General features: G+C 40.8%; 1 protein-coding gene across 3 annotated transcripts in view; it reads left to right on the top strand.

Annotated features, from left to right (window-relative positions):
* Window positions 1-12,031, top strand: part of LOC121726805 (zinc finger protein 729-like) — a 42,532-nt gene that overhangs the window by 24,961 nt on the left and 5,540 nt on the right. For 2 of the 3 annotated variants that reach the window (XM_042114341.1, XM_042114357.1), the window contains exon 2: window positions 6,106-7,029. In XM_042114341.1, coding sequence (XP_041970275.1) covers window positions 6,106-7,029 — 924 coding nt within the window. Of the gene's footprint in view, window positions 1-3,439; window positions 3,566-6,076; window positions 7,030-12,031 lie in introns of those variants that run through there. The other variant, XM_042114350.1, reaches the window with a different exon arrangement.

Below are 12,031 nucleotides of genomic sequence, written 5' to 3'. Positions count from 1 at the left end.
GAAAATAAAGAAGGTCGCCCAAAAACAGCTGTTGTCCCACAAAATATAGATGCTGTGCGGGAACTAATAATGCGTGATCGTCATGTTACATATCGCGAGATAGAGGCGTCCTTAGGCATAAGTATGACGAGCATACATAAGATATTACACGAACATTTGGCTGTAAAAAAAATATGTTCGCGTTGGATTCCGCACAACTTGACAATCGATCAAAAACGGGCTCGTGTCGATTGGTGCAAAAAAATGATAAAAAAATACAACCGTGGTACGTCAAAAGCCGTTTATAATACCTACACAGGTGATGAATCTTGGATCTATGCATATGACCCCGAAACTAAACAACAGTCAACGGTGTGGGTGTTCCAAGATGAGCCGAAACCAACAAAAGTTACTCGTGCAAAAAGTACTTTGAAGCAAATGGTCGCCTGTTTTTTTGGAATTAATGGACATGTGGCTACAGTGCCATTAGAGAATCGTAAAACGGTTAATTCTGAATGGTATACGACCATTTGTTTACCAGAAGTCTTTGAAGAAATAAGAAAGGACAACCGACAACGCAGAATCATATTACATCACGACAATGCTAGCTGTCACACCTCAGCTGAAACAACTCAGTTTTTGGAGGGTCAAAAGATCGAATTGACTGGTCATCCGCCGTACAGCCCTGATTTGGCACCTAACGATTTCTTTTTATTTCCATACGCGAAGAACAAATTACGTGGTCAACGTTTTTCGAGCCGCGAAGAGGCTGTTGATGCGTTCAAAATGCACGTTTTGGAGATACCTCAATCAGAATGGAAAAAGTGCTATGAAAATTGGTTCCAGTGTATGCAAAAGTGTGTCGATCATCGCGGCGAATATTTTGAAAAGCAATAAAACCATATTAAATGATATATGTTTGTTTCTTTTTTTAATTCCGGATACATAAATAGCAGCCCTCGTACCGTTCTTGAGTTAGAGCCTGGACACAGACGGACAGACGGACACACATCGAAGTCTCAGTAATAGGGTCCCGTTTTTACCCTTTGGGTACGGAACCCTAAAAAGCTCTTATTATTTTTTTATCAGTTTTACCTAACGTAAAAAACCTACTAGGTCTCTATGACGCTCGAGTTGACGTACTACTAATATATATTCTGTGGCTCGAGTGACTACACAATTAGCACCTTTCCCTCCCCTACTACAATGATACTGGTAAGTATTCTGTTTTAAATAAAATAAAAAATAAACACGCATTAAAATGTTGTAAATTATTGTAATGTTAGGATTAATATACCAATTAACACCAAACAATTTCAACGGTAAAGAAACTTTTCGCGTAGGCAAGAAGTTTTGTCGATCTCGACTGCTATTAGCCATAACTTATAAGTTATTACTTAACTTATAACAATGCCAGTATTACTAACTACAAAGACACTGTGTCGCGTCGTCCGTCCCATGTCAGTTGTCACTCGTAGTCGTCGACTCTCAAACGGTAGGATTATTATTATTAGATTAGGTTGATCTCGAACGGATGTTAAATCGATAAGTATTAGTACTATAGTGTATACCTAGTACTTAGACATTAACTAAAGTTTAATATAGTAGCAGTTAGTTGGAAATTTAATCAAGTATGTTAAGATTAGTGTTAGTTGGTCTTGTTACCTGAGATACTATAGTAGTACAGACGTGGGAGAGCCATGCTTCGGCACAAATGGGCCGGCTCGACCGGAGAAATACCACGTTCTCACAGAAAACCGGCGTGAAACAGCGCTTGCGCTGTGTTTCGCCGAATGAGTGAGTTTACCGGAGGCCCAATCCCCTACCCTATTCCCTTCCCTACCCTCCCCTATTCCATTCCCTTCCCATCCCTACCCTCGCCTATTACTTTATTCCCTCTTAAAAGGCCGGCAACGCACCTGCAGCTCTTCTGATGCTGCGAGTGTCCATGGGCGACGGAAGTTGCTTTCCATCAGGTGACCCGTTTGCTCGTTTGCCCCCTTACGCCATAAAAAAAGACGTGGATAGTCGTACTCGTACTGTACCGTGGTCAGTGAACACGCTTCCTACAGACATCAAGTTCAGGGGCGATTATTATGTAATTAGGTATAGCCACGATCAAAGTGCCGAAATATGCATGCAAATATGAACGAAAAGTGCCCGAAATATGCACAATCAAAAGTCACTTTTATTTTAAATAACTTATAATATTTTTTTAAGAGTTTTCCGGTGGTGCCGTTAATAAAAGCGCCCATTTTATAATTTAATCAAATCCAGGATTTTTCATTTCTACTGTTGTATACAGCACCAATTTCCGATTACAATCTTAGTGCCCACGGAAGTATATACAATTTTTACTAATGTTGCCTACCAAAAAGAAAAATTTTGTTTCTAGAAAGATATGGTACTTACTTGAAAATATCGGGTGTATTGCGTTCTTTAAATGGGGATGCAGGAGCCACATACTTGAAGTGTTTTGATCTATCGCATCTCTGTTTTGTAGGAATTGTGGCCTCGGTGTTTGTCATGAATCATAATAGCTAGTTTGGAGTTTTGGAGACGAGGGCATAAAACTACAGAAATATGCACTATCAACGAAAAATTGCCAAAATATGCACTATAGCCTAAAAAATGCCATTAAGTTAGCCAAAGAGCACTGATAAAGTAGTTACGTTACATAATACAATTTGCGAGATTCGGAGATTTATTTCAGCGGATTCAGCGCGCGAAGTTCAGTCACCCTCACACGTGCATATTGCGAACTTCGCTCGTCACTTCACACATAAACAGTTTGTGTTTTATTACCAAAACAATCACATTTTGGGTTAACTTAAAATTTGTATCATGTTTTAGTCTAGAACACGTCTAGAAAGACTTTTTACCAATTTTTGTACAGACTGGGTCAAAAAGTGCAGTTCTTCAGAAGTTCAGCCGTACAGCGTACTCACGCTTATCGCCCCGTGGGACATAAAATATAGGAAGTCGTCTAATTCACGATAAGCTGATAATGATTAGTACATTGTAGGTGGGTGAAATCTTATTGTCATTGCTGTACTTTGTGGGGATTTTTAAAAGTTCATACTTACCTCGATCGTGGAAATCGCAGACACAATAGATTTTTAATCCTTATGCGACAGCCGGGTGCCGCTTGGGTATTGATGGGTTAATTAAATTAGGAATAATATAATTTAATTATTAAAATGGGTGGTCTGACTTGCATTACCGGGAAACCAGTAAGTCTATCGGAATAAGTAATAAATAATAATATTAGTAGCTCTTCCGGGATGATAAATAAGTTAAAACCATCTGCTGCTTCCCTCGTTCGCCTGCGAGCGTACAAACAGCGTGCAGCACGGCCGGCCGCCGCCCCCCGCTCCCCCCTACCGCGCGGCCGCCGGCGGCTGGTGCCGGTCGCGCTGCCCGCCGTCGAGCCGCCTGCCTCGCCCTCGGCCCTCGCCTCATTCTGTCGGCGTCGCTCTTGCGCTCCACACACGCGGCGGCCGGAGCGCGTCTCTCCCGCATCACGGCCCGCCCCGCGCCGCACCCGCCGCGCCGCTCCCCGCGTGCGACCCTCGTCTCGTGACGTCTAAGGGCATTTTCAAAAAAACGTGTACCCTTGCAAAAATATGTCTATATATTTTAAGGTCATTTATTTACCTTTTTTTGAATGTCATATACAAGGAAAAATATTGAACTAATGGAATAAGTTAAAAAGAACGCTGAAATCGTTATATTATTCTGATATTATTGAAACAAAATCGAATTTTCGACGAAACAGATTCCGTTGTGCGACTAAATGTAAAATATAATTTAATACAAAAAAATACAGCAATAAATGGATTTCTTCGTTAATTTAATCTAGTGACATGCATATTTAATTGTTTATTAAAAAAAAAATAGATAATTTCAAGGATCAACAAGAGTAGCAATTATTTTTAATCCATAGTGTGACTATGTGACCCAACCACTAGGTTATTTTTCATTTTTTTACATGAGTAAGTAATATTTAACATATTTAAAGGAGTTTTTATAACACAAAAACCTTTTATTTAAACATTTTTATTGTTGCACTACTTATAAAAGTAAAAAATTCTTTGATTTCATAGATTTAACTTCAATAATTAGAGGGACGAACATCTCATAATCATAAAGATGTGTTCACATGTCTACGAATTCCTAAGTTATTAATGACATCGGATTATATGCACGATCAAAGTGCCGAAATATCCATGCAAATATGCACGAAAGATGGTCGAAATATGCACAAAATATGCACAGTCAAGTCACTTAATATTAAAATTTATTATTTTTTTGAAGACTTTTCCGGTAGTGACATTAATAAAAGCGCCAATTTTTATAATTTCATAAAATCCAGGATTTTTAATTTCTTGAAATAAAGACTTTTTATTTATTTATTATACGCCAATAATAATTTTCTACCAACATTTTCCGATTGCAATCTTAATGCCAAAAAATTGCCAAAATATGCACTATCGCCTAAAAAGTGACATTATATGCATTTGCATATGCAACTATGCAAATGCATATAATCTGATGTCTAGTTATTATAAATCTGCAAATATCAACGACACAAAATGATTTTCAACTTTACTGATAGAAAAGTAGTGGAAATAAAATCAAAATTAAAAAAAAAACTTTTAGGTACTTAAATTTTAAATATTTGTTATTGTTAAGTAAAGGCGACGCCTTGATAATTTGGCTGTAGCGATATCGATTTTTCAATGACTAAAGCTAAGAAATTAAAGTTCATTGTCAGTATTTACCATGTCTTTGTCTTTGATTTACCCATAGCATAACACGATTGGTCAACTTTTATAACACAGAATAATCAATCAAATAGACCTGTGTAAAAAAAAAAAGGATTCCTATTTTTCCAACAGAGGAGAGTGATTTAAGCTTCCAAATTTGTACATGGCTTGGTTCAAGCATACACTTTAATTTGCCCATAGCTTATATGAAATGTATTTATGGTTTTTAAATTACGCGACAAAACTATTTTGTCGCTTACGCCCTTTCCATTTTTTGCTGTTCCATTGCTTGTTTTCTGTGAAAGGCCGGGCCGGGCTTTCATAGAAAACTAGCAATCTAAAACATATCCAAAACGGTTTTTTACTTTAACGCGGCGTCACCTTAACACATAAGTAATAAAAAAAATATTTGTACGTTAATCGTACCAGTTTAAAAATCTCCAATTTTCTTAATAAAATCTGTGAATAAAAAAATAATTTATTTAAAATGTGAACTAAGCCTTATGCTTTCCGCCTGTTGTGACTTGTCCGTTCCATTATATGTGACCATACGAAAAGTCACAAGTCGGAAGTCACGTAATATTACTTTCTTTTACTTTTAAAGTGTTTGTAAATAACCGATAATAGTTATCACAATTTCATTTTTTATACTAAATACTAAGCTAATTTTGCAACGTGTCAACAGTAGAAACAGTTGGAGAAAGTATAATAATGCTTACAAAATATGGTCACTTATCTGAACAAATAAACCGTTCCTGAAGAACCATCCAACCTGCGTCCGCGTCTTGTAGCAGATTTTTAACTACTAAATTCAAATTGAAGTTTCTCGATGTACAATGAAATATAGTGCTATCATTTAGTGCCGAAAATATTTTTGTAGTATGTTTATAAAACTAAAAAAAACGGTCACTAAACCGAACATTCCGGTCGGGTTGCTTTTTCATGATTATAATTTTAATTAATTTGTAGTTAAATTATGTTAGATTTTTCAATAACAAGACATTCAATTGATACATTAAGTATTTAGGAATCTAACATATGTTTTTTAAGTAACTTACTTTAATAAAAAAAATAGTTATTAAAGATTTTGTTACAACTTCTGGGAAGGGGACAGGTGAATTTAATAGGTTTCGGTACTTAAAAACCCTTATAAATCTCATACTAAATAAAATTTTATACAAACGTGAATGTATTTTAATAAAAGAAAACTTGTTTATGCCCCTACATTAAAATTACAAAATGTTAGTATGTAATTTTTTACAAATAATCTGTAGCGAAGTCAAGGGACAAGGTAAAAACCAGGGGTACACATTTTTTTGAAAATGCCCCTAACCGACACCGTGTTGTTTTGTTGCAGCGGAGTATGCTCCAACAGATGTCCTCGTCGCCCGGCGCGCAGTTCGGCGAGGTCGCGAGTCGCGCGCGCCCCGCCGAAGGTCGCGCGTGCGGCGACGCGTCCTCGGACGCCTCCTCCGACACACCGGAGGAGGTCGACCTGCCGGAGTGCAAAATAAAAAGAAACTACAACTGCACGAAATGCACGTTCTACACGCAGAACCCGCGGGCATTCCTCGTGCACTCGCGGGACGTTCATTTCGAGAAGCTCAAGATCTACGACTGCCCGCACTGCGTCTACGCCTCCCGCCACCACCAGAAGCTCACGAGACACATCAAGATGGTCCACGAGGCGACCTCCTCCAAGGAGCAGCAGACCCCGACCGCCGGCGTCGTCGTGGAGGCCAGCCCGAGTCGGCCGCAGGAGAAGATCGAGGACCTGCTGGAGGAGGTGGAGGAGGACGAGGACGCGATGGACGTGGACGAGTGCGCCGAGGAGTCCATGGAGAGGATCGCGGAGGGGGAGCCCTCCGGCGCCGACGACGGCTCCAAGGGCCGGGGGGGCTACTACTCGTGCGGCAAGTGCAACTACGTGACGCACATCAGGTCGCGGTACACGAAGCACGTGAAGTATCACTCGATGCCGATGATAAAGTGCACCATGTGCGAGTTCCGGACGCCCTACAAGTGGAATCTGGACCGGCACATGAAGAACCACGGTGGCTCCGGCAGCTTCCACTGCTCCATGTGCAACTTCACCGCCGACATCAAGCAGAGCCTCACCGTGCACGAGATGAACCACCACACGCACCCGGTCGGTCAGGCGACCACTCGGCGCCGGAACCGGGTGGGCGCGAGCGACATGTCGGCCGACCCCGACGCCCGGGACGCCAGCACGCTCATCGTCCAGGAGGACGGCAGCGGGGACTCGTCGCAGGGCGCCTCGGTGAGTGCTCGCCCTTATCACTGTCCCGACTCACACGCGACACACGTAGGTGATAGCCGCCGCAGAGCCGGTGACGTCACACACCCTTATCATTCGCGAACAGCCGCCAACAGTGCCGGTATACTACAAGTTACTATCTCGATCTTATGTCTATGAATTTAAGGTTCAAACTTCAGATGTGAGAAAATGTTGGGTTACGACTATAATAGTATACAGCTGCTAACTACCTATCCCGTCTCCACTGCACAGTCGACAGAGTTCTCACCTAATGCGCTCTCGCCAGTATCACGTTTACGATGATAATAATATAATTATTATAGTTATTAGGTCATATTATTATGTCATATTAAGCATAGGTTGTCATGAGAATCGTAACTCACAAGTCACAAGCACTTACAATTAGGGCCTGTTTCACCACTTCCTGATAAGTGCCGGATAGGCTATCCACTTTATCAGGAAGTCGTGAAACAGGCCCTCCAACTTTTTTGACAGATTCTCCATACTTGATCTGTCAAGTTAATTGGTGGATAGCCTATTCGTCACTTATCAGGAAGTGGTGAAACATGCCCTTAGTCTAGATTCTAGAAGATATTATTTGATACCCTATCTGTCAGATAAGTTGTGGATAGCCTATCCGACACTTACGAGTATAAGTTAGTGGTGAAACAACAACGGGGCTGTTTAACTAAACTAAACATAATAGATAGATAGATAACACTTGCTCACAAATTGGTACTATAACTAGTTCGACTAATAATATTATAATCAAGGACGTTGAATTATTTCAACGTCCTTGATTATAATATTATTATGTAAACTTTTAGCTTTACGTGAAGTGGAATAACTAATCATAGTATTGATATGTAAGCACCAATTTTACTAGCGATAAGTACACATTTTTTTTCGTAAATTTCAACTTGCAACATACAAGCTAAAAGTTTACATATTAATATTATAATCAAGGACGTTGAATTATTTCAACGTCCTTGATTATAATATTATTATGTAAACTTTTAGCTTTACGTGAAGTGTAATAACTAATCATAGTATTGATATGTAAGCACCAATTTTACTAGCGATAAGTACACATTTTTTTTCGTAAATTTCAACTTGCAACATACAAGACGTGAGTAAAAACTTAAAACTAACAATTATTTTATATTAATTCTTAAATTTTATAGGAATCATAGGGATTAGGGATATACTTTTAGACCCAAAATAAGCCAGGCCTGCCAGGGTAACTTAGCGAAAAAATGCACGTCTGTTTGTACGCCCGTGCCAGTCGGATCCGGTCAAAATTTAGAATGGAAATACACCCTGGTCCCTGGAGTCCCGGGAAATGAGGTATTAGTTCCAATAATCTAGAGATACTAAGGGTGGGTTGCACCAACTTACTTTAACTATATATAACTTTAACTACAATGCAAAATGTCAAATCTTTGGTTAAAGTAAAAAATGGACGCCATATTTAACCATAACCATAGAGCTCGACAAGGCTATAAATGCACGTGACGAAAAAAGGAACTAACGCTGTCATCATCATCATACAAAAACGCCATTTTTGACAGTTCTCCTTTACCAGCAGCGCCCCAGCCCACGTTCATTTATAGCCTTGTCTGACCAGCCTGACCTTGTCAAGGTTAAAGCCAAAGTTAGTCTTAACTATAACCATAACTTTAACTTTAACCACGCCTGGTGCAACCCACCCCTATTAACCCATCAAGCCTCATAAGCTCAACGGTGAGCGAGACACAATAGAAATAAATCTATTGTTAAATAGATTTCCAAGAATCCACGATCGAAGGATTAATGGAGTCGTCCATAATCCATTAAATATGGCGTTATTTGTATATTTATTTATTTATATCAGGCTACATAGACCCATTATACAATATATGTATACCTTACGATTTATCGGCGACGTGACGCACGCTTCATCCCGGAGTCTCCCCCGGAACCTTCGGTAGACCACATCAGTCGGCCAAAATTCCTCCGCTTCAAAGGTCGACAGAAGATGCGTCGGTACTCTCATCACAAAGGAACTGAAGTTGACTTTGTGGCGAGACTGCAGACGTTCAACCCTCAAGTGGAGGGATGTCTTCTTACTGATGTAGTTCACGACGTCCTCGACCTCCTTGGACCAGTGCAGGCGAGATATGTACAGGAGCGTCGCGGGGACCTCGCTCCGCAGACCCAGCTCAGGCACATAGGGCGCGGTGCCGCGATGGTTGCGGGCGGTGGGCTTCTTCTTCCTCCTCTCCACCAGTATGAAGCCCTCCTCACCGCACCTCCCGCTCTCGTCCTTGCCAGGTCGAGAAGACTTGGCCTTGTGGCTCTTCGTAGCCTTGCGGCTACCCGTAGACACGGAGTCCACGGAGAGTCGTAAGACTCTCCGTGGACTACGCCACAAAAGCCGGTACCTCATTCGGATCCGTCTGCTTCAGCAGGGAGATGATGTCCTGCACGCTCCTTTCGGTTCCGTCTCTTCGTCGCGACGGCATGTTCGCGCTCTGGCCGAGCGTCTCATACAGCAGCTGCTTCGCTTGGCAAATCTCCTCACTGGTGAAGGAAGACTTGCAGATCTGCATGATGCTGACCTCGTCCATGGTGTCGATGGCGTGCTGGATAAACGCCAGCAACTCGTTGGCCACGAGCGCCATGGTCACGTGCAGCGGCAATGTGCCACGCGATTTGCAAAAATATTAATATTTGCAGCGTGTGTAACGCGGAGCACGCTGCACGACCATTCGCTAGCTCGACACATTACACATTCGAATATTCATTGTACATATAGCTACAGCTATACTATACTGTTTGAGCTATACACAAATGTATAAGTAGCTCAAAATAATTTCTTAAAATTAGGACTAAATACTTAAACATAATAATAATAATCTTTATTTAAAAACTTTTAGTATCTGTTACATTGACCATTGTGTTGGTAATTGGTATATGACCTAGGAGTACAACATAAAACGTATACTCTCAAATATTATACATATAATTAAAATATAAATGTATTTTATCATCACGTAAAATAAGCAGGCAGGCAGGCCGCGTCCCCATCAGACACGGCGCGGCGCCGCGCCGCCACCGTGTTACGTGATACGTCACGACGCCGCCACCGTGATAAGGAGTGAGCACACTGAGACGGGCCGTGCCGGGGCTCAGCGTGCCGGGGCTCATCGCAAAAATCCGCCTCCATACAATTTGTATGGAAGCGGAAATCCGCTGCGCCCCGACACAGTGTGCGATACGCGCATCCGCTTCCACGAAAGTGCTTATCTGGATATGGATCGCGAAGGATTATTCTCTTGTTGTTACAGACGAAGATTGAAAAAAAATCAGAAACAGAGGAAAAATATTTTTGCTATTTTTTGCTCTATGTATAGTCAATATCAAAACCAATAATGATACTCGTAACAGATAGGCACTTAAAATGTTCACAAAATACTCAATTGTATTTATACTTTAAAAATTGATGGTAACATTCACGGAGCTAATATAGCTCCATGGTAACATTAAAATAAACTTAATAATTAAGGGGGCTCCCATAAAAAAAACATAATTTTTTGGTTATTTTTCTCTATAATAATGGTACAGAACCCTTCGTGAGCGAGCCTAACTCGCACTTGGCCTATTTTTATCTGTTCCAAATTAATGCCTCGTTTAAGTTTTGTTCGGTTTCACCCAGAATACCGTGACACGGTGCGGCGCCGTACCGTGTCACGGTGGCGGCGTCGTGCCGTAACACGGTGACGGCCGCGCCGTGTCTGATGGGGACGCGGCCGTAGGGTTGCCAGGTCGCTAATCCGATAAGCCTGGCAAAGCAGTCATCTTGGCCGGACATTAGAACAAAAAAAAAGAGTTGCTACCGAGTACTTAGAATCTAAACTACTATAGAAATACGTTCGGCAGCTCGTGTTCACGGGACAATTTTATGTTTCACTAGCTGTCCCGGCAAACGTTGACTTGTTTTGCCTTAGAAAGTATTTCGCCTATATTATTGAAGTGACTAAATAAATATAGCACCATAGCAACGTCTATCGCTATCCCGTCGCACAAACAATGGTCGCTGTCAGTCTCGAGTTGTAATAATTTACTATTATTTATTCAACAAATGCACTTATCAATATAAAAAGTACCCAGTAGCCGATTCTCAGACCTACTGAATGTGCATTATAAAATTTGGTAAAAATCAGTAAAGCGGCTTTACTGATATTTACCAAATTTTATAATGCGAAACGGCTTTACTACGAGTAAAGCCGTTTCGGAGGAGTACGGTAACTAACATTGTGACACGAGAATTTTATTAATAAGAAGAATAAAACAGTTTAACATCTTACATTTAATAGCTATACAATTTTACATCTCATTAAGTGTAAAACCGTCTAAAATGAGTGTTTTCAGGCTCTGCAAAGGCCGGACTCCCTTTGATTTTGACCGGACTGTGTAGCCTGACTCTGTCCGGCTTTATCCGGACGCCTGGTAACCCTAGGTACAGAGGGAAACCCCTACACTTTCAGGGTCCAAAATTGCCACCAATAATTTATTTCTTTCAAAATTGGAATATAAGCCCGTCCTTCGCCCGAATGAAATTATTAGGTTTCCTTGGTCACTCGGCACTCCCATAACCCAGATCTATGACTATGACTCTACCTCAGATCTGAGAGCCGAGTGTGAGTTAATGACTAATGTATAGGGATTCCCTTCCAAACTTGAGCACGTCATTAGACAATCATAATAATTGTTATAAATTATAATATGCATATCCAATTCTATCCACTCATTTCGGCTTATTAATTATTATTTTTAAAAGGTTTTGTGGCCTGTATCGACAATCAATTCTATTTTCACAAGGATATCGTTACAGTGATTCCTAGACATGATTCCTCTACCGTCTACGTTTTTATTCACTTTCGTTTATTTAAGTATGGTGATTTCAGACAGGCCTTATTATTTCAGCGCCTCTCGGTGTCATAACGAAAAATAGCTTCCGGTT

The sequence above is a fragment of the Aricia agestis genome, chromosome 1 (assembly GCF_905147365.1).
Source record: "Aricia agestis chromosome 1, ilAriAges1.1, whole genome shotgun sequence".
Lineage (NCBI taxonomy): Eukaryota > Metazoa > Arthropoda > Insecta > Lepidoptera > Lycaenidae > Aricia > Aricia agestis.
The sequence above is the reverse complement of the archived record's forward strand: the minus strand, read 5'-3'. Positions and strand labels throughout refer to the sequence as shown.